Source organism: Numida meleagris, chromosome 7 (assembly GCF_002078875.1).
Source record: "Numida meleagris isolate 19003 breed g44 Domestic line chromosome 7, NumMel1.0, whole genome shotgun sequence".
Lineage (NCBI taxonomy): Eukaryota > Metazoa > Chordata > Aves > Galliformes > Numididae > Numida > Numida meleagris.
The window spans coordinates 11718668-11742278 of NC_034415.1; the positions used below are offsets into that span (position 1 = coordinate 11718668).

General features: G+C 39.9%; 2 protein-coding genes across 3 annotated transcripts in view; one reads left to right on the forward strand and one right to left on the reverse strand.

Moving 5' to 3' along the window:
- Positions 1 to 6124, reverse strand: part of LOC110402400 (uncharacterized oxidoreductase ZK1290.5-like) — a 35487-nt gene extending 29363 nt beyond the window's left edge. For both annotated transcript variants that reach the window (XM_021404440.1, XM_021404439.1), the window contains exon 1: positions 5808 to 6124. In XM_021404440.1, the coding sequence (XP_021260115.1) occupies positions 5808 to 6057 (250 nt within the window). In that variant the 5' untranslated portion in view covers positions 6058 to 6124. The remainder of the gene's footprint in view (positions 1 to 5807) is intronic.
- Positions 5982 to 23583, forward strand: DPH5 (diphthamide biosynthesis 5). The gene is made up of 7 exons (XM_021404438.1): positions 5982 to 6265; positions 8140 to 8264; positions 11322 to 11430; positions 19305 to 19425; positions 21232 to 21271; positions 22341 to 22444; positions 23337 to 23583. The coding sequence occupies exons 1-7, from the start codon at positions 6131 to 6133 to the stop codon at positions 23558 to 23560; spliced, it is 858 nt and encodes a 285-aa protein (XP_021260113.1). The 5' UTR covers positions 5982 to 6130; the 3' UTR covers positions 23561 to 23583.

Genomic DNA, 23611 nt, shown 5'->3' on the forward strand with positions numbered 1-23611 from the left:
GCATGAGGGACTACTGCACTTAGGTTACAGCAGCACGTGACTTCACCATTCAGTGCTGCCAGGACCGTGTATACTAAGGAGCGCTGGCAAAGAAAACATCTACGATGTTTTCTTTCTACGATGGCTGAAGTCTGCTATATGAATGCTGAAAGACAAAAATTGGGCTTTTTTTTTTTTTAATAAGGTTTTCTACCATTTTTCTACATTACAGAAACACAGTGAAAGGCAAAAGTTTAATCAGCTGGAGCTCATTTCTCTGTTCGTTTCATCCCGGCTGCAAATAATTTGCTCATCAAATGAGCAATTAAGATTGTAAGATTTAAAAGTACAACCAATAGGGCCTCCTATATTTTCTTTATGACATCTTTCCTCAGAAAACGAGCCTTGGAATTAGTAGCTCCAAAGACTCTCATGAATCTGTACAGCTCATGGTTGAAGCGTGGGCCTTCACTACATTAATTACTGGCACTATAATGCACTTTCATATTTAGGCCATCCACTTCTGCATCACGTGCACATCAGTAAGACCCACATTTGTCACAAAGTGATCATAGAATTTCTATCAGAACATTTTTTCTTTTTCATTTCTATTTTGTGCAAGTGCCTTCAAAGCACAGTCCCAAAATGCTTATCAGGAACTTCAGTAATCTTCTACAGTCTGAACTTACTTAGAAATAAAAAGTGGAAATAAATTCCCTGTTCTGGATGAGATAGGTGGTAAAAATTAAACTTGCACAAGGTGTATGACACACTTCTTTAAAGAAGTAAAGACATTTTTTAAAAACTTCATAGACAAAATAACCAGGGAAGAGCGATAATTGGCTGGTTTTAACCAGATGATTAAGGAGAACTTTTGGTGAGCAGAACATGGTGTTTGACCCTGCTGCTGCCACCTGTGCAAATGTGAATAACGTCCTCCTTATTTTTCTATTTAACTCACATCCTTAATACAACTCTTAACCTTAAGGAGGTTTTGGATTTTTTCTGGAAAATGGAACACGTGAAAGAATATGAAATTGCAGATTAAGAGAAGTGTCCCTTCTACCTTCAGAATCAAGGCGAAATCCCTTGTAAACAAAGTTGACCTCACAGGTTTGTAGGTGTACAAATAGAGACAAAGCAGCAATTTCCCTCAGACAAAAAAAAACAGCCCACTTATTGCTGATATAAACAAAAACTGGCTCAGTATTTTTCCCCCGATTCATTTACTAATATCCTTTAAAACAACATCTGTGGGACATTAAGTCTTTTAGGAGATCAGTAGGTTTCACCAGGTTAGAAGAGGACACATTTTTCCCCCTACTGTCTACAAACACCCACCCACATGGAATATGGCCACATTTTGTACAAATGAGAGAAGTTAGATATATGGCCCTCAAAGCTCAAGTACAACTTCTCAAAGTCAGACTTTCTGAAATGGTACATGAATTGAGACAGAAAGATTTATAGGCATGGCATTTTGTTCATCACAAGAGGCTATTAAGGAAACTCGGTAACCATGGCTGAGAAGCAAACTCCTGACAGAATTAGAAAAAAAAAGAGGGAAAAAAGGGTTGAAACATAAAGGGAAGAAATAAACAGCCAATTCTTATTACAGAGTAAGATTAATACCGGAGAGTGCCATAGGTCTTGGTATCAGGACCACTGTTCCATAAATTTCCTTAAGAACTGAAGCCACGGAAAAAAAAAGCCACAAAAAAAGAAAAGCAGTAACAGTGGAGTACACAAAGAAAAGCAGTAACAGTGGAGAAAAAGAAGTGAAGGCTTGATTCTGCTGCCATTAAACTGAAACGCACAATCTCATTTGATTCCAGTCCCAACAGGACCGGATCTTTTCTTGTCTGCAGTTAAAATTAACAATGACTATGAGCAACTTAACTGTTAATAATCAAGAAGCAAATAACTGCATTAGCAGTGGATAATGGAAGGAAATTTAAAATACTTCTATTCAGCATTATGATTCAGGTTACTGTACCATTCTGAGGAAAAAAAAAACACAAACACTTGAGGTAATGAAAGTGGAGTAATGGGATTCTATGTTCTCCAGGAAAACAAACAAACGACAACACCACAACAAAAACAATCACTTCTGCTGGAAAGAACCAAGAATAATACTAATTCAATAAGTTCCGTATGGTCGTGAAGCAAATAACGCGATCAGCAAAGTAAGTAAAAACTTAGTTTTACAATTCATTGTAGATAAAGCTACAGATGAACATCAGGATCTTATATATGGAACATCCTGAATTCAGGACGAGTAAGATGCTTCCCCTTGAGTACAAAGGGATCGCATGTGTGTGCGTCTGCATACATTATTCTCTTGCGTTGGTGCAACAGAAGGACAAATGCAGTAAAATACACAATTAAAGCAAGTTAGTAGTGCTATAAATTAACTCATGTCGCATTATTCATTAAGATTGTTTTTCACTCTCTCCACCAGGCTTTGGCTATTTGACTGTAAGCTGCTCAGAGCAGCATCTGCCTGCTTCCCCAGTCACAGTGCCTAGCATAATGGCACCATCCATTATGAATTCTGTAATGAACACTGCTGCGAGTAATAAAACACACGCTGTGTGGCATGAGTAAGGCACAATGCGTACAAAAAACGTCGTCATTATTATTTACTATTTTTTTCCCTGAAGCTTCTTCCCATACAAAACCGTAATTCATTTTATACTTTGATAGGAGATCATGAAATTACTATTTTTTTCATCTCATCATTATTAATTCTAGCTTCTTCAAGGGGATTTACATAGAAAACAACTTTACAAGAAAACATTCTATGTATATTTTTGATACCACTAACACACCTTGGCAGGAAATCACACGCTATTTGACCAAATCCCTGCTTGCTTAATCCCATGATTACTGTCCCTCCTTTTTGTTTACATAACAAACAAGAAAAAGATCTAAATCATTCTTCCTTGCTAAATAAAAACAGAGCTATACTGCATACTTCTAATAGAAAGGTGGGCTGCCCTATAATAATCAACAGGTGTCTCAGGAAAGACTGTTTGTTTCACCACTGCTAGCAGACTTGGAGCTGTAGAGTCCAGAAGAAAGACAACAAAGAATCTGAATAAGCAAGTAGGTAAATATAGATAGTATTTACTGAAAGTACGGGTTTAGGCATATTGATCCAAGGAAGCTTCAGACTGACCATCAGTTGTGCAGGCTGCATAACCCTCTGTGGCGCTCAAATCCATCACCCTCGCTAGAGGTTGTGAACTAACAAAAGACCGCTTAACCTCCTGCTTTCCCATCTCCCCTGCTGCATAAAGCCTTGACTAACTGCTCTTCTCCTACATGTTTGGAAGACCAAGGGAGCTATGAAACGGAAATCAATTAACAAACAGTAAGCGCAGTTAAAAAAAAAAAAAGCAAAACAACAAACCAAAAACACAACAAAACACCATCTTTTGACATCTGAAGCTTGAACAGAAAAAGTAAGTATTTGTGACAGAATGCCATTCTAGACCGCTGTGGCACTCTCTCAGGTAACATGCTCTGCCTGAAAGCACATCAGATGTCTCATACTCTGTCTCTCAGCTGCTACGACAGGGGTTTCATCACTTGGAAATAACTTGCATATCTTTCTGATCGGCCTTAGAGCTGACATGAGTGGATAGCTGCAACTATCTTACCACAGCATATTCAGCTCTCTCTCTGGAGCTTTTAGAAAGATTATCTAGCATCAGAGGCGGCGTATATGTTTATCGTCTCAAAGATGACTTAATCACAGATAACAATTATGTCTGCATGCTTAGAAGGGTAAGACAATCAAACCTAAAATCCTGCAGAGAATACCACGCAGAAAATGCCTCCTCGTTGAGGAAAGTTTTTCTCTACTTTATTGCTAAGTGAATGTCACAGGAATGAAGCCAAACCACAACAGTAAATTTTTTGAGCTGCAAATATTAGTTAATTGCAGTAAAGTTGTAACAAAAATAAGCCAGTAATTTGTAGAAGAGTAGTAAGTGGGAACACCTAGCATAGATCCATAGATAAAGGTCCCATTGTGTTGGGCTGCATATCTTGATATTTAGGGCTGGCCACAAATGTGAGCGTGGGAAGTCTTGAACATTTTTATTTTTTTTATTTTTAAATCTGCAATATTTTTCAGCATTTGTCAAGAACTTAAAAATTATCTTACTGGTTCCTACCTATTGCAAGATGCTCAGAGAGCTACAAAATATCTAAGAAATTTGTCAAAGTGTTACCCTATCAGGACAAGAACAGAGGTCAGAGAACCAAACTTCTGGAAAGCCACATTTGGCAGAAAGCACTGAGCCAGAAAATTTCAAATATAATTGTCTGTCATAGCGTTATCCACTTACTGCAGTTTGAGTTCAGGATAGATAATCAGCTACTCAGTACTAACTGAAATGACTGAAAGACAGCAAGCAGCATGATAATTGGAGACTTTCTGGCCATTTACTTTTTAGTCTGCTTTTCTCAGTCACCTTAGTCATGCGTTACAATATCCAGTGGAGAAGCGAGGATTCTGTACATGAGCTGAAACACAGTTCAGCAAATACTGAAACAAAGGCCATAAGATGGACTCCATTCTCTAAGAAGGATCATTTAAACGTTTCTTGCATTTGTAAAAAAATCTCTGAGTCTACTAAATGGATAAAAAGTGTCACAGGTTAGATAAAAGAATCCAGTGAAAGAAAAAAAAGTCACTCTGAACAACACAGGCCCTTTTGCTTATTGTACAAGGACTACGAAAGGGGCAGCTACATCAACTGATTGTAACAGATGCTAAACTAACAAGTTCATACATTGGATATGTACACACCACATCCTCATGAGCACACGTATGCACATGGTAAAAGCAGTTATCAACTCATTGTAGATTTTCAGACCCTTTTCTTGATACTGAGCTGCTAAGACTTTTTAATTCTGCTCAGATTATTTTGGTACTCTGAAATGAGCACTACCAGCTCTAGCTATTCATTCTGTGTTTATGGATGAAGAGCTAGCCCTATTAAAATCAAAAGCCAACTCCTGTTGACTTAAGAGGCTTAACATGTTCCTAAACCCTCAGCTCTAACTTAAGAGAATCCTAAATCATTATTCTGAAATCAGATAGGATAAAGCTAAAAAGGGCACACAGGCCATTTTATTTTATAGCCCAGCTTGATAATTGTGTGAGTGATTAACTCCAGCTTGCAGACAAAGCACATAAGCGCCTCTAAGCGGCATGTTTATCTGAAATAATGGAGCTCCCAGGATATCAAACTGACCTGTGATAAAAGTGCGTCATGAAAGATCGATAGGTAAGGGCCCTCACGTTGTAGAGCATTATCAATGGAAGAGATTTCTGGAAAGATTTCAGAGAGACAGAATGAAATCCCCAAATGTTGTGCAAAAGCTTCAAGAGATCAGCTCCTCACATTAACAAAAAATAAAAACAAATTAACGTGAACCTGCGGACCTTTCTTTAATACACTGGCCTTCTAAACCACAACTGGCCTCGCTGGGACAACAAACGCGACCTTATGGAAACCTCCTTTTCCACACACTCACAAATAAACTCTTTAAAGAGAGGGTCCGAGGGCTCTCCAGCCGCTCAGCACTGCCGCAGGCCGCTTCGCCATAGTCCGAGGCGGGAGCAGCCGCTGAGTAGAACGCGTCCTGCCGGGACCGCTCCCGGCGCCTCAGGTCCCGCAAACAGAACCACGGGGAAGCGGGGGCCGCTGGGAGCGGGCAGCACGTGGCACTGGTGCTGAGCACCGGGGGAAGCGGGGCCCCACGATCGCCCCCCGCCACGTTGCAGCTGCGGGGCGGGCTGCGGCACTTACCGAGCCCCAGCACCGGGACGCTGCGGCCGCTGCGGAGCGGCACCACGGGACAGCCGCCCGCCCCGCCACAAGCCATGCGGCCCGCCCGCTCCGCGCACTGCAGCTCCCGGCGGCCTCTGCGGGCCCGAGCGGCACCACGCGCGGAGGGGCGGGGCCTCGGCCAGCGGCGGCGGGAAGCGGTGAGGCCGCGGCCGTGAGGGGGGGGCGGGAGCGCGGCGTGTTGCGGCCGGTGCCCGTTTCTTTTTCCCATAGGCGGCGGCGGCGGCACCGGCACCGGCACCAGGCCTGCCACCTCGGCCGCCCCTCCCCCCCCCCCCCCCAGAATGTTGTATCTGGTCGGGCTGGGCCTGGGCGACGCCAAGGACATCACGGTGAAGGGGCTGGAGGCGGTGCGGCGCTGCCGCAGGGTGTACCTGGAGGCCTACACGTCCGTGCTCACCGTGGGGAAGGAGGCGCTGGTAGGTGCGGTGCTGCCGGCCCGTCTCGTCTGCTACATTAGCTGCACGTCCGTCGGTAGCCAGAAAAGTAATGGCACGTCCTCAGAAAGAGCATGCACGCAGCCTTCGCTCGCTGTCGTTTATAGGAGGAATTGTGAGAAGAACCTAAAATTTGCTCTTCTACAGGTCGCGTTGGCATTTTGACCCAAGTTTTTATCTCAAGTTCTAACCACACATAGAGATCTTGAGATGTTGGAGAATTTGGTGAGAAAAATGTCTGATCTGCATTAAAAATAAATAACACACCAGAAAACACATGTCTGGGGCCTCGAACCTCTGCCCGGCCGAGGCACTGTGCTGCCTGCTGGCATCCCGCGTGTCCTGGTGGGCCAGAGGCAGGCTGCTGGGCAACAAGCAGGCCTCGATAGCGCCGTGATGAAGAAAAGAGTAATAAAAATTACCCCAGAGTTGTCTGTGGTATACCTGCCGTGTTTTGTGATGAAGCTGGATGCTCACAGTGGCTGCTCCATTCAGTGCGCTGAAGCAATCTGAAGTGAATCCATCCAAAATGAAGTGTTCTTTTTTGTTGTTGGCTGGTTGGAAACTGCAAAATGAAAACAATAGTTTAAATACTTTTTCTTTGCCAAACTTGCATTTGCTATCAAAAAAAGATAAATTCCTGTCATAGTTTATCTTGGTGGCCTGTCTAAAACTTTTATGAGAAGCCATTAGAACTTGTCTAAATCAGCCGTCGGTGTTTCAATGCCATACCTCCTGCGAGCCTACATTTTAGTTTTGGTCAGGAGAGGGCTTTTTAGATTCTGCAATCAGTATGCTTTGATTTGCATTGTGGAGTAGTCTCAGAGCATCTTTAAAAAAGGGACTGAAACCCAGCAGCTGAGGTCTCTTATCCAGTGCTGTATCTATTGGGTGGGCGTTGTATTGAAGCACTACTTCTGTTCGATTCCTCGTGGGCAAAGCTGAAGCTAGCACTGATGTCACAGGAGAAGTCAAGAGTAAAATCTTTCTGGACCATAACTGACTTACTAGTTTTGTGTAGCTGTTAATATTTGTAATGCTGCCCAAATTTGCTGAGTGCTATTCAGAACAAAACATCCTTGTTGATCTATGCCCTGGTAAAAAAACAAACACAAAACCAAACAACTTTAATCATGTAAAGAACATGTGAAAAGTATGGTGAAACTACTTAGGAAGACATACGCTCAGGGTGGTCAGGCAACATGTCTATGTAACTAATGGAGGTTGATTCTAACATGTGAATGAGGCGTTTAAAACATAGAAGGAGACCCAGTGATTAGTGAGCTGCTGAAGAAAAGTGAACACAATCAAATACATATTTACCCATATATGTGGCAAAGTATTTCATACGAAGAACTGAAGATGAAGGATTGGTATGAATTTATTCCTTATATGTGGTTAGTTACAAAGTACTTAAGAAACATAGAAGCTGTAAAGATCAGGTTATGGTATAGCTAGTGTCATATTTGTATTGGGTTTGATGTCACCATTATAAGTAGCCTGAGCAGTTAGGCTCTGAGCTATGAGAGAGTGTTCTACAATAGGATGACTGGTTTAATTATTAGGCCTAGAGCTCACCTAGGTAGCTGCAAAATGTGGATGCGATCGAGCTACATTTCAAGCCAAGTCCTTACTGGAATAATATGATTGACAGTAATTTTTGTCAGCTTAAGAGGTGCCTAACGGGAAACTCGGGTGTTCTAGCATGGGGAGGCAGGGTTCTCTCAAGATGTGGGTCAAACAGCTAGGGATAATTGTCCAGTTTTCTTTTCCGGTATCCATGAGTAAGTAGACTGGGAGATACAAATACACTCCCAAGTGTCTTATTGCTGTTTCTTATTAATTTTGATATCCAGGAGGAGTTTTATGGAAAAGAATTGATTTTGGCTGATCGAGAAACAGTGGAACAAGAAGCAGATAGCATTTTGAAAGATGCTGATGTTTGTGATGTCGCTTTTCTTGTAGTTGGCGATCCCTTTGGGTAAGTTGAAGCAACATTTTAGTTATTGCTCCAGCTTGATCACTTTCTTCTTTCAAAAGGTAGTGGCCATTCTGCATAGCTGTAATTCGTAATGAAGCAGCAGATTTTTAGTCCAGAAGCATTTTTTATGTCTATTTTTATTGCATACAAAATATACATGTAGTTGTCTATGATTGCATCTTACTTTGGAGTGTCCTCACCCAGACATCCTTTATAGATATGAATGTGGGCCTTCTGGGCTGTAAATAAATCTTTCCCTCAGCAGTCACATATTCTTCATGCTACCTTTTATAGAAAATATTTTGTTCCAGGTTTTAACTGGTAGGAGAAAGGATTCAAGATTATCATATAATCAAGAAATGTGCTATGTTTTCAGAAAGTGTTCTTTTAGCTGTGATTAGTGTTTATAAACTGCAGCTGTAATTCTCAATTGTTTTAAATTGAATACTGACTGTTGACTGTGCAGTGCTTATGCTTTGATATATGCTAGTCTTTAAAATGGCTTAGGTAGTTAAAACTGTCTGCTCGGTTTGGTTTCTTAAGCCTTCTGTTTCCACCTCTTACTGCTACTGAAAGGTATAGTGTTTTTCTGGTGCCAAGAGGATCTCACTTCTGTCTTTTTGGTCAGGCGTCGTCAATCTGTAATGTCAAGCCACACAGAAGAGCTTTTAGTTTCCAGCTGGTGATTCAAGATTTATATCATAGTTAATTCAAGATTTATACCATAGCTATGGGGCACAAGAAAAATCAAATCACTGAGCACCCTGTTTGTGAATGACAAAATAGAGTTTATGAAAAAGAGGAACAGTGTACATATCTCTCAAAAGTGGCTAATTTATGTAAGCACACGTTGAAGGGAATTGGCAATAGAATATTATATTAGACTAGCATTTAGAGGCAGGTAATGCTGTATTTCAGAAATATTCATTCCAGTGCATATTAACGTCAAATTTAGAATTAGTGTAGAGCCACATTACCTGCACCCTTGTGCTGTGATCCCACGACAGATGCAAGTGCATGAGACTACAAAACCTCTCTCTACATCTGTTGAAATGGTATTGCTACTTGTAAGCAGTAGCTTGATTTGCATTGTGCATCAGTAGTTTCAGCGATGAAATATTTCAATTCTGATTAACTATAACATACTACATCACTGTACAAAACTGCCCTTTCTTAGAGTAAGTTGCTCCTATCTAAATGCTTATGGCCTTAGTATTGCAGTTAGAACTGCTCCTATGCCTATGTAGAGCTCTAAGGATTTAGGTCTTCTGGAGGTTAATTGGAAAGAAACCTGAATGTTTCTGTCCTAAGAGAAGCCATATGAGAGTTGGATAGAAGGCACGTGACTGCAGCTGATCTTAGAGTTTCAAGTATATTCACCGGTACAAAGAGTACTTGGCCGTCTTAGGAAACCTCAGGTATCTGTGGTTAATGGTTAGGGTGATGAAACTGTGCCCATGTTGAGTTCTCACTGTTACTCACAGCAAGCGTTTCTTCTGCAGACATAGTAACAACCGTGGATGTGCTAGTAGGAGCCTGACACTTCCAGTATTGTACTGGAAAGCCCGTCTTCATCTAGCCTGTGCTAATATTTATGTTATTAGTACCTATAAAAAAATCTTAAAATGGTATCTGTGACAGAAAATATACTAGCATAGCCTTGGGTGCAGAGGGCTGACTCCATCAAGCTTATGCTGGTATTAGCTGAATGTTCCATGTGGGCACTTCTGCTTTCATCTACAGTCATTATGGACAGATCTACTAGGAGAAAGTGCTGGCTGGAGCAAATTTCAGTGAATAAAGCCAGCTGATCCCTTGGTCATTTGATTTCCTAAATCCGGATTCCTCTATTTTTTTTTTCCTCCAGTTAAATTGATTTCTTTTTTTTAATGACTCATCCCTACAGCCTTACCAGTTACTGCCACAATTTGCGTTCCTGATCTGCTGATTTGTGGAAATTATTAGACCAAAAGTACGGGAAATGCTGTTAGAGTAACTGAACCAGGCCAGGGTGAAAGCAGTTTTCCTATTTAAGTATTCTGACCAGCATGTGCTGTTTTTCCCTTTGCCACCTTCTTTGGAATGGCCAGAAATGTGTGGTACATCTTTGCGATGAAATGGCTGAAGTCGTTCAAATTTAGCCAAGGGGTGGGTGCATTTTCATATTTCCTGTGGAAAACTGAGTGCCCACCATGTATGTAAACACATGTACATGCAAGACACATTTAAAAATTGTTGCAGTTCAAAAATAAGTTTAGTTGGATCTATATTTACTCACTATCTTAGAAGGACTCTAATCCTGATCTCGCTATCTACCAACCCAGTGACTCTTGCTTCAGTCGCTGTGAGGTGTTTTGTGTGGGGTTTCTTGAGCATTGTACACCCAGAGCTAAATTAAGTTCAGCTGTAAACTTAACTAGAATTTTCTTAGTTACTTCAGAATAAACTTGATCACTCAAGACTAGTAGGCACCATTAGTTTGAGGAGTCTTTTGGCTTAGATATTTATAAAAGCTGATACAGTCTAAATCAAGGCGTTGAGCACAGTTCACCTTAGTTTGTTCAAAGTTCTTGTTTGAGAGAATTACTTTCCTAGCATTTCCTAATTGAGACAAGGACTGGCTGTGCAGTGAGTAAGGAAATACTGGAATTTTGCTGAAGTCTGTGCCAAACACAGCTGAAGTTTACAGTTCAACAGATGTCCAGCAGACAACTGCAGAAGACAAAGGACAATTGAAACTTTCATTTTCAAGTAGTTGTCAAAGCTACTTTAAAAAGCAACAGTTGTCCTAGTGTTAGAGTTTTAATGATACCAGAAAGCTGCAAGGAATAGTAACATACTGAGGCTTTTGGTATTTTCAGCTGGGGGAGGCAACACATCAAAATGTTATTGGAGTTTTACTTTCCCATAACAATTAGTCAAGTCATTTTCGCCCTTTTGGCACCCTTGCATTGCCCTGTTTGTGTTTAATTGTATCTTCAAAACAAACCGTTATGATAGTACTACTTGGTTACTGTGTCTTTTCAGGCTTTAATCACTTTCCCTTTCTTACCCCAGGGCCACGACACACAGTGATTTAGTGCTACGTGCAGTAAAGTTGGGAATTCCCTACCAAGTCATTCATAATGCTTCAATAATGAATGCAGTGGGCTGCTGTGGTTTACAGGTAATATTTTTGTATATATGGTATTCCACAACTGCTAAACTTAGAATTGGTGAGCTCCTCTGCTGTTGTAAGCAGTGTGTGTTGCAATCTAAGTTTGAAATCTGTAGCAATTGTACACTTCTGTTGTCAGTTTGTTAACACTTCCTTTTCAGCATGCTACATGTCAGCAAAAGTCCCTCTTGATGCGCCCAAGTGTGAATAGTAACACTGATGTTCTCCTCTGCTCCTGCCTTAGGAAAACTTAGATATTTAAGATATTTTACAGGTAAAGCTTTGAGAGTGGGTCACCTCCAGTCGTGCAGATTTTTATGAGTTCAGCATGCAGGTTCTTGTTCATGACCGGTGAAAATGTATAGTTAATGGTGGTGACTATGTTGAAAAATGAAAAGTGTTTTGTAATCGATAGTTTTCTCTATCAAATAGTGTCATCTATTGTATATTCGCATGTTGTAATTTTCATGGAAATAAATAGGAGGCATTACTTTTGGAGCAAGCTACATAATTCTTCCTCTGAGCACTTTCTTAGTGACACCTGGCTATTGCTGTTAGACTCGAGCAAAATTATCTTTTAGGAGAGAAACAGACTCCTTGATGTCTAAAATCTACGAACATGGGAGACAGCTGGCAGCTATCGCATGGCTGCACTCACTGAGGTGGGTAACGAGTTCAGCATGGGCCTTTCCCCTTTGGGCTATACAGTGACGCAAAGTTTGCTTCTGCAGTTGAACTGTTGACAAATAGTTTCTGCTACCAGCTGACTTTCTCCTGTTCTGAGAAGGAAGACTCTCAAAGAGCATGGATTAAGTTTCTCTCACAACTCCATTTAGGCATAGGAAGCAGGAGTATAGAGCTCCTAGGTTAATTAAAAAAGAAGAGAAAAAAATTACTTGGGAATACACTGCAAACAGTTGTATGTTTTCTCACATATGTAGAGTCTTGAAGATTAGCTTAGTATTTCCTTATCCCATGCTAAAAGACCACGAAGGAAATGTGGCGTTATTCATTCTGGCAATAATCCTCTTTTCCGTTCTGGCTTGGGAGGGACTGCTTTCTCATAAGTCAACATTCCTGGTGTTGTAAGAAGCATTTTAGGAAATAGCGACCATATTGTGTTACCAGACAGGACTATAACCGGTTAGTTATTCACTGTACCTCACAGGCAAAATCAGCAAATGAGGGGTATCTTACGAAGAACAGCCCGTGATTTAGTTAAAGTCATGGCAGAGGTTTATGACTTCTGTGAACAGTCTGCGTTCATGTCTTCATGTTCTCTCCTGCCATCATTTTAGTTCTGGAGTTACTAAGTTTCAAATTGGTAGTGTTGCTGTGAAGCGTAACAGGGATTCCTCTTTTGCTTCACCACAGAAAAGGCTTGGCTTATTTTCTTGTTTTAATCTGATAAAATCCTCTTTCTTTCTTACTAGAGAAAAACAGGAAACACCTTTATAAGCTATTCTGAAAGCCATGTGCGTAGTGAGCTGTAACTCTTGATCAGTAAAATGCAGCTACAGCCCAGCCTGTTCACAGGAGAACATGTCATTTGTCACCAGAGCGATGTTTCTGTGCAGCCAACAGCTTTCTGGCAGTCATGCAGTTTTCCTGTACAACAGAATTACTGAAGTAACTTATATATAATAAGCTTTGTGATTCTGTGTATCACAAATGTTGTTCAGCAGCCTCTGCGTATGTGTAAACATTATCCGTATGTTTTAGATAAGTTCTGAGTATTAGTGATGTTTTATCACATTTAAAGAGCATGAATGTATTTCTTGCCAATTTGTGATGGGTGAATGTCTATTTTCATTTTCTTTTTTTGTTTTTTGTTTTGTTTTGTTTTTTATTGTCTTGCTCAACTTGAAAGCAGATTGTTCTCCTGGTGATATTATTGAAACATGAGTGGTCTGATCTGCTCAAGAAATTTAAGTGGCATGTTCTTAGTTTGGAGTTAGCAATAAATAATAGCTTTATTTTCATACCTTACATCTAAGAAAGGTTTTTGTGAAAGGAAGGAGTTAATAACTTTCATTTTACTAGAAGCACCATTCTGTCTTCTGGGCTTTCATTTATCATCCTTACAATTGCTTCCATTTCTTTCTTCATTTTAATAAAGATGTGTAGATCCAAAGGAATTGCCGTTCCTTTCTAGGAGTGTGGTGTTGCTAGTTTTGTAAGCCAGTTAAAAACATGTCTAACAATGACGTGTTTCTTTTGAGATATACCCACTTTCCACCTGAATAGCTTTGGAACAAACATCTGCAAGTCCCCTTGTCTCTGTCAGCGACTCATCTTGATGGCTTTTTGTCTGCAGTCCAGGTAGCACAATTACAGCCACAAAGTAGTTTTGCCTTTTAGCTACTAGCTGATCATTTAAACAAAAAAGCAGCACTTGCTATGTTGAGTCTGCTAAATAGGTGAGTAAGCTTTCTGTATCAAGTAGAGAAGTATTACTTATAGATGAGGAAGCTGAAGGATGCACTCATAACTTGGCGTGCCCATAGTCAAATAGAAAACCTGTAGTAGCTGCAGGAGCGGAACCTCTGAGTTCCACCTCCACCCTCTCTCTGTGCCTTAATCTTCAAAAATACTCTTCGCTGTCATAGGAGGGGCTCTATGCAAAATACTTCTTATACAATAACAGTTAGAATAAGCTGTTTCCTATCACAGTTGTTTTTTTTTTCCTCTGACTACCTGCTTCTGAGCCTTTTAGAAGTTGGCATTTGCTTCTCAAACCAACTAAATGTTAAATCAGTGTTAGTCTTGCTAGTTACACTAGCTTATTACTCACATTTGCTTTGCAACTTCATGCCATTTGTCACCAGCAAATATAGCCCAGAAACATCCATTTACCCCTGAAGAGTAAACGGAAGAGATTTTTGTCTCAGTTCAGTTGTCCTTGTTTCAGATTAGTAACCCAAGAGACCAGGGTGAGAAAGTATTGTTTGATATTTCTGGGATGTGTCTAAGGAGCTTACCAAAGACAAAGGGATGTTCCCTTGGAGGAGAAATCCTGTCCTGTCCAAGTTTGCTTGGAGTTTCTAAGTCTTTTAGTAGCTGAACTTTGTTCTGCTTGCAAAGCAGCTATTTCTTAAACAGAGATGCAGGAGGCAGCTAAGAGGGACAATGTGTTCTTCCTTTCACTTGCTTTTATGTGATTTGTCTCAGCTGCTTTCTGAAGACTGCAGTCATGGAGTGGGCTTCCATCAGCCAAACACCCTTTTGTTCATGGTTCCTTTCTCAGGCACGTACTAAGGGAACTGACTGGAGGTTCTTCAGACAGCTGTCCAATCTAATCTGTTGGCCTGCAGTACCAAAAGGAGCTGCTGCCTTGTGCATGTGAACTGTAAAAAACATCCTGTTCCATGTGAAAGTTTTTGTGTAATGCATTTAAAGCTGTTAAAAGTCTGTAGTACTAAATAAGATGGCAGAAACAGCTAGGTCTAGGCTTGTGGCTGTTACATATTACTGATAACAAGCAAAAATGAAGCTTATCTGATTCCTGCTACCACCTTGTTGATGATTGTCCCACTTTCCAGGCTGTTCTCTGGTAACAATGTGTATATAATGCATGATGTGTATGTTGTGGAGAGTTGTTAAGGGAAAAAAATCTGACTTGGTAATGAATATTGCCTGGCATCACATCAAAACTCTAACGATGCGCACAAACAAATAATGATTTAGGTTTGTAGGGTAACTTCACTGGGATTTATCAATAAGCAACTTGGGATGATGCAAGGTGCTGTACAGTCTCCAAATTCCACTGAGGAATACCATTCAGAGAAAAATAACCTGTTGGTGTCTGTCACTGGGATGCCATCAGGCTGTGCAGTATCTTTCTTTGCAGAACAGTTGCATCCCATAAGAAATATATGCAGTGCAGCCTGTAGCCATCTTGACACAGAACAGCTGAGTATCCATACAGTCCTACAGGGTTTGTGGGGATTTGCATGTGTACACAGATGCCAGGTTTGGAAAACGTAATGACAAGACTCCTGTTTACCTTCCTCCCTTGACATGTTTCCACTTCTGAAGCTGTTCTGAAACTTTAAGAGCAGAGGTAGCCTGTAAGTGAAGAATTGCTTTGTCACCATCACAGCTGAAACAGCAGTAATTCTGCAAAAGATTCTGTCTGCATTTCGAAATATATATTTCTTGGTTTCTCTGCAGCTGTTGCCCTACTGCCCTTTAATGTTATCTTGCATCTTCACTCCTGCTTGCTTTAGTGCATTTCAGAGGGGATGGGGAAAAACTTCCTTTTTTAAATTTCCCTGTTTAGTCTCACTTGTTCTTTTCATGCTCTGTATTTTTGTGGAGACTGTTGACACCAGTATTTTAAGTGAAGTCTGTTGATCTGGACAGCTTCAAGTTTCTGATGTCATTCAGCCTGGTCATTAACGAAGTCACTCTTTAGTTTTCCTGAAATTATCTTTGCATGCAGACTTTCCAAGTTGAGATCACGGGGCAGCACTTTTCCTCTCATAGTTTACTCTGGCCTTACAATTAGCAATCGATCCTGCTTATACAAACAAGTAAAATAAGAAATGTCAACTAACGGAACCAGAAGGTGTCTGACATTCTTTCATATTATATGTGTAAATAAAATATACAGTTATAGCCTATTCCAAGCTGATGAAAGTGAATTGCACAGCTTTCTGCAGTATGTTGTGCGAGGCAGAAACCTCAAGCAGTCAGCCCATGGCTTCGGAGTAGAGTTCTGGCTTCCCTTCCTGGCTTTAGTTGGTTGCATTGCAAAAGTTAAGTCAAAACCTTTGCTTAAGCCAATTACTGCTTGGGCAGGGGGAGGGGATTTTCCAGACAGGTCTTTCAAAATGAGCTTTTGAAATAATTCTGTGAAGGCTTTGAGCAGTAGTGAAAAAGTAAATACATCAGTTTCCAAGCTGAGAGCAGCAAGTGTCTATCCAGCCATTTCAATGAGCCCCTTTGAAACTGTGTCACTTTTGTGCTTGAGCAGAATGTGGGCACTGTAACAAACCTGTTTTGTGCAAATGCGATGCTTGAAATGTTTTAGCTTTCACAGAACAAATCCTGCCCACTCCCAAACCCCAGCTGTTTGATGTAGGGTGCCGCACACACAAGACTGCTGTGAAACTTCATTTGCTGTTGCCTGTCTTTAAAGTTCTGCCAGCAACCACGCAACTTGATTGTTTCACTGAAAATACTCAGAGCTGTTGTTTGTTGTCATAAACTTCTTCACAATCTCAAAGCATGACATTATAATACATAGCTGTCTTATAGTACATCTCGGCTGACAAATGTGTGTCCCAGTTTTACAGTCACAAGCGTGATTGCCAGAAGTTTGGGTCCCTATTCGGTCTTCTGTGGTTAGTGAAAAGCATTGTTTAATTTCAGTGGGTTCTGGCATTAGTGTCCAGTCACCTGCTGTCTGCCTGGCTGAGACGGGTAACAGATGAATCCTTTGGGTTAACAGTGGAATTTTGGGCGTTTACTGCTCTCTCTGCAGCAAGGCTTTTCTTCGCAGTTTAGTACTTTGTTCTAGATTTCAAGAGGTAAGAATTAGCGTGCAGCGCAAAGAGCTGCATAGATATGGGGATAAAAAGTTAAAAGTTGATGTTCTGATACAATTATGTCTTGCTTCTTCAAAGCAAAGCAGGCTTACTCTGAAGGCAGAATAGTGCCTATGCCTGCATGTTTTACATGGCTGCAGAGATCAAATGCTAGATGAGAATGACATTTTTCTGTCTATATAATCACTTATAAGGTCATCAGTTACAAGCAGTTAAACACAATAGGAGAATCTATTTATTGCTTCAGTTCCACATAATTGATAATTGTGTATCTGAAAGTTTCCAAAGTAGTCTTTTCCCTTCTTTAAAGTTAAAATAAAAAAAAGGTATGAATTAATGCTAGGTAATATGTTATTTAAAAGCTTATTTAATACAAGTGTGTAAGTTGCAAAGGCATTTCTGTGAGGTTAATAACATATGCCCCATTCCATCCTGTTGGCGAAGTTTATATCCAACTTGGTTCTAATATGTAGCAGAGTAGTTTGAAAGATCTGACTCCCAATAAAATGCCAGACAACATTATGCCCATTTCTGCACATCCTTCTCTTTGCTCTAGGGCAGCAGAGCAAGTTCCTGTCCTTCGGAGTATCGAAACAGCAGGGGCTGAGGCTGCTGCTTTATTTGCTGAAGGAGGACTGTTGCTTTTTGGGAAAGGACTGTGGTGGCTTTCAGATAGGCTGCAGGCTGGCTAACTCCTTAGGTGGCTACTGCACATTTCAGCAACTTGTGATGGTTGAAGGTGCCGCCTCACCAATGAGATTAAAAGCTAACTTTGTCCCAGCTGCTCCAGCAGTGAAGTTCCAGCAGTTTTACTTCAGTTTTGGTAGAAAATGGAGAGAGCTCTAGCCATGTGAAAAATAGGCAAAACAGCTTGCTCTTTTTTTCTTTTCTTTTTTCTTTCCCTAGAGTACAGCCCTGAAATAGTTGTTACATCAGGAGCAGTTCATTTGGTTCAACCTATATTTAGTTTACTGGAAGAACCTTTAGGTTGTGAAATGTACGCTGTGTGTTCTTGTCTTTGTTCTAGAACGAAATATTTAAAAGAGGAAACATTTTCAGTAATGTTCCAGGAATCTTTGAATAAAGGCTGTTCCTATCAGCGTGAATGGTTAAAATTTGAGCTCTTAGTCCCTTGAAAACAAACAGCTTTCTGCCTTGATTCAAATTCTGCTCTGCCAGCATTAAAGAGTTAAAACCACAACCTCATGCCACAGTAAAATAAGCATGTAGAGGGGAATCCCCAGATGGCAGAGCACTGCCAGAGCTTCTTCTGTGCAGGACCCTCTTTGCTATCAGCATACACAGTGCCTCCTGTAGCGGGCTAGGAAAAGCTGTCCCTCCTTACAGGTTTAAACAGAAAATGGGGAGGACAGTCTGTGTAACCACTGTTTTTCTGGTAGGCTCGAGCAGACAGAATGTTGGCAGGCTGTAAAATCCATTTTGGTTGGCCCCACTCCTGAGCTGAATTAACCTAAATTGATGTGTGTTTTTTGCCCATTTTCAAGTTTGTTACAAAAACTTCCAAGCCAAATTCTGCATTGTTACATCTAATTTTCACTTTTGCATCACTAGAAATGATTGTCAAGAGTATTGCTTCAAATGTCTTCACCAAGATTAGGGATTTACAGTAATAAATAGCATTAAGATCGCAAATAAAGGCAGTGAGCATGTTTGATGTAGAATCTGCCAGCACTTTCTTCTTATCATACGTGTATAAAAAAATTTTGCACATCTCTGGTTCAGGTGCAATCTGTTCCTGTCTTCAGGTCTTCGTATCAGCTGTCTGTTCAGACAATAACAGCTTTTGCATGGTACAGCTCCCATCTACAGGAAAGCGCTGCTTAAATATAAATCCTACTCTATCAGTTGAATCAAAGCTTGGAAACATTGCAAGTGCTATAGGTTTACATGAAGTTGCCTAGCCATAATGAAAATAAGAAATAGTAATTAATCGTTTTGGTGCCAATCTTACTAAGTTTTGCTTTTAAAGGACTTCAGAATTAAGTAAAAAGAAAAAACAACCAAACAAACAGAAGGTAGATTGAAAGTTACTGCATGTTGGAAAGGAGAATGCAGAGATAGATAAAAATTTCACAGGAGTTCATTAGTCAGTCTTTAACTTGCTTTACTGTTTGAGAATAGAAGAACAACCCCTCTTTGTTACTAAGAAGAAAAGACAGTTTGCTAATTATAGATTTTGTTAAAAACAAGCTCTGCTGTGCTCAGGACCTCTCAGTGTTTCCAGTTGTCTGTTATTTTAATACATTTTTATGTGTGCACTGTACTGATATTTTGGTTGTGCATGTGTGTTGAATTTGTTTTGTTTTACAGTTGTACAATTTTGGAGAGGCAGTTTCTATAGTTTTCTGGACAGATACATGGAAGCCGGAAAGCTTTTTTGACAAGATCAAGAAGAACAGGCAGAATGGAATGCACACACTGTGCTTACTTGGTAAGCAGCAGCAGTCCCAGTTCCTTAGCTACCATATTCCACTGTCCCAGTAGGCACGAGATGAAGTCTGTGATTAAACAGTTTCTTAGATAACATATCTTTAAAAATATACCTTGAACTGGAACTTCAATGTATGTGTACTTAGAATCAATTCAGCCACTATTCATGCTGCAGTGGCCAGGAATTTAATTCCTCTTCAGAAAATCTGTAAAAAATGATGTATTTGTAGAAGACAAATAGGAACAGCAGGCCCATATTTGTTGTAACGATCAGTGTGATTTTAAGCTAGACCTAGTTTAGGATCCAGCCAAGATGCCAGTGACTAGCAGCCATCTTTTATTGACTTAATTAGGCTAGAGCTTGACACATTAGACTTTCTGGGGAGCTAGATGGTACATTTAACCACATTTCTATTTTGTAAGTTGATATTCCCTTTACTAAATTATCTCAGCTGACAACATTTTGGCAAAAGGTGGTTGTCATGTAAAAAGCTTCAGGACTGTAAAAATCCTCGCTCAAAGACATCTGTGGTAACCGGAGGAATCCAGAACAGGAAACGTGTAAACATCACATCAAACTTTTCAGTGACTTGAAAGCTGGCTGTTTTCCAGCTTTGCAAAGTATCAGAATATTGGCAATTGTTCTAAGGAAGGATGACTTCACAAGTGTTTGCAACAAGGGTTATTCTAACCACAGTATATTAAAACCAAGTATTCTTCAGGTTTTTCATTTAATCATTTCTATGTGCTCCCTTTTTATGTTTCATTCCTCTATTCAGTAGCAAGAGTGTTAAAATACTGAAACAATAAAATTGAGTTATAAAACTCATGTTTCAGGGACAGTTGTAATACCTGCATCTCATTGTAGCTCACTGCTGAAAACTACCAATCTCCAAGTTCATAGTTCCCTTAACGCTACTTGGTCATGCTGGTCTATCTACCGATTGCTAATCCAACTAGATCAGATTACCAGCAAAGTGAGTGTGCCATAAAAAGACCAGCCTCAATACACTTACATGAAGGCAATTTGATGAACTGTGCACTATTAGTCTTGCAGCTTTGCATTTTAAACCATTTATTCAAAGTCACCTTGGCTTACAAAATGATCTTACAACTTAAGCAGCAATACTTTTAAAATCAAGATGAAAAAATGTCTCAGCTTTCACTACAGTATTATTTCACAGGCATTTAAGTACAGATAACATCTGGTAGTCACTTGGAGAGATTATGGTCAATTGGAGTTTCATAAAATTGCAGATGTTCGGAGTCTTACCTGGCCTTTTTTCTTTGCCCAAATCCTCCTTTTCCCATAAGAGAAAGATTGTTCTAAATTTTGATTGGGACAGCAAGGAAGTGCTAATGAAAGTTAGGTTCCTGCATGGAGGTGATGTAATCACTGTCGATCAGTCATACGGTTTTACCTTCTGTAACCACAACGTATTCATAATCTAAAAGTAGTTACAATACCCTGGTTTTTGCCTAAGCATGCAAGCATTTAGTTGTCCTGTGGAAAATATGCTTACCATTTTTAATACTTAGCAATATTTCTTATTGATCTTAACTGCTCTAAAATTTGTGATACTATACATTGTCCTTAAGCAAAATCACATGCATGAAATCACATTAATTTCTTTACAATTAACATATGAAACAAAATAAAATGAAATCCGTACTCCATTTTCCTTTAAGAACTAAAATGTTGCTATAAATTTGATAGAGTCTCCTAAACTAAGCTGTACAGCTACATAGAAAACTAACTGGGAATTTTGTAGCAAACCTGTGTTTCATATACTGTTTTGTTCCACAGATATTAAAGTGAAGGAGCAGTCTCTGGAGAATCTAATGAAGTGAGTCACAGCTTTGAAAATATATAGAAACAAACGATGCTACTTACAAAGTCTTTTATGTGCAAGGAACAAAGGTTCTTTGTCTGAAGTCTCATGCTGAACTTACTTGTCTTCTCTTGCACTTCTCAGTGGTCATGGTTTTTTGTTTCCTCTGAGGAGTAGAATTTTTCTGTTTGTTACAATAGGAATTGGCTTTATTTTCAGTAAATGAATGAAGCTGCAGCAGAGTGTAATCTTTGTTCCTGTGAGAAGCAGGTCAGAATGGGATAAGCTTTCTACCTGCCAGGTCAAGAGTTCTTTTACTGCTGTTCTGCCTCATCCTGAAGTAAATTAATAGCAGAGTGTTCTGAATACATTCTTCCTTACAGTGGCTGGAAGCAGCATTATAGTATGGAATATATACCACCATTTTTTAGCAGTTAAATAAGCAACATAAAGAAAATTCTCTTACGTTCATTTAACTGTATCCAAAAGCACTCATCGCACCTTAATCATCTCTCTGCAGTCTGTACATTTTGACAATGGGGAATATAAATAGTTACTTTATACATATGCTGCAACTCTGGTCTAAATTAACATTTGTGAAATCTCACGGTATCATTGAGGTTTGTTTATTTTGGAGTTTCAAAATAAAATCTGTTTGAATGAATCCATAGTTGGCAAAGAAAGAAGCATTTCATTTAAAAATATAATGCTAGTCTGTAATAATCTGTCTACTAGGCATTCAACAGGAAAACTGCATTCAACAGGAAAACGGCAGTTTGCCCTTGAATTTAAGCCTAATGCATCTTTCAGGAGTAGCCACAAAACCTGCATATTGCTTCCAACAGCTGAATTTGTTTTAAGGTTTCAAATGATTTGCCAGATGGAGGCCCTGCTGTTTCACAGGTGTGTGACAGCACAAGAGACTTCTGTCTCCCTTAAAAATGCCACTCTTAAGGCCAGCCCAGGAAAGCCTGGGCCTGTTTAAGTTTGATTTGCTGGCCCACAGACTTCCTTTGAAACAAACTTTAAGAATACCAGGGATAAATAATTGATTTGTATTTAAATTACTCTTCTTTCCCTGCAGAGGAAGGAAGATTTATGAGCCACCACGTTACATGAGTGTGAACCAAGCTGCAAAACAGCTTCTTGCCATTATTCAGAGTAGGAGACTCCAAGGAGAAGAACCAGGTACTATTACTGCAATGTTATTATTTGCTGCTCCTCAGGTCCCACTTAGCGATGAGTCTGTGAACTCTACTACTTTCCTCTTAATCTTAGCATTCTCTTGATCTGCAGTGGAACCATAAGATGAATTCGGCAGCGCTTGAACAAAGTGTAGTTAATTGACCTCAGATGAACAAGCACTAGCAGCTCCAGGAGATTTAGTCAAAGCCTCAGTCCGGTAACTGCTGTTTCTGTCTGGTTTTAACTGTGAGCTCTTTGCTCCATTATAGTTGCAGGAGTCTGCATCTAGGCATTTTAGATCAGTCAAGCTTCAAAAATCTTAGCTACATGTTACTTAGACTGGTCATGCTATACTGCGCATGAATCTAGGTTGCCCCCGAGATGCAGGACCGTGATTTTGACCTTGAATCCTTAATCCTAGTGAAGAGCCCACTATAAGAGATGTTTATCAAGACCAGACATGAAATCAGAGCAGCTCTGAAGATGACTCCCTTATGTCCTAGAAAAAAAAAAATAGAAGTGTATCTATACTCCTTTTAAAATATTGTCAAGCTGAAAAGGAAACAGCCCTTTCATTTTTATCCTTTACGTAAAATTCATCAGAAGCAGCAGTCTCCTCTGCTGAATGAATTCCACTTACTGCTGCTGCCTTCCCATTTCTGCTTATCAACAGCTCTAAGATGCACTTTTTATTTTCTTTGAAGAACAAGCTTCATTTTAGACTGCCCTGATGATTAACTGGAGACATGAGAGAGTGCTGTTAAGGTTTGAACGCTGAGTACTTTTTTCTTTAATAAATTAATCCTTTTTATTTAATAAATTAATTAGTGACAGTTGGAACGTGGTCTGTGGAAGAGTTTTGTAAGAATCACTTCTTAAATGTTCTTTCTTACAGAAATTACTGAAAACACAATTTGTGTTGGCCTTGCACGTGTGGGTGCTCCTGATCAGAAGATTGCTTCAGGCACACTGTATCAAATGTCTACAGTGGAGTTAGGTGCTCCACTGCATTCCATGATTGTTACAGGCACTATGCATCCTCTGGAATTAGAAATGCTTAAGCTTTTTTCTGTAGATAGCTCCAAGTTTGAAAATAATGTATTCCACGAGACCACTTAAATAAAAACGTGTATTGAATTTTTTTTCTATCATTAATTTCATGTCAGCACA

Excerpts from the sequence above, each read along its gene's own strand:
- DPH5 (XM_021404438.1), top strand. The coding sequence starts at position 6,131 with ATGTTGTATCTGGTCGGGCTGGGCCTGGGCGACGCCAAGGACATCACG. Across the intron at positions 6,266-8,139 it reads CCGTGGGGAAGGAGGCGCTG|GAGGAGTTTTATGGAAAAGA; the intron begins GTAGGTGCGGTG and ends TTTGATATCCAG. Across the intron at positions 22,445-23,336 it reads ACTCCAAGGAGAAGAACCAG|AAATTACTGAAAACACAATT; the intron begins GTACTATTACTG and ends TCTTTCTTACAG.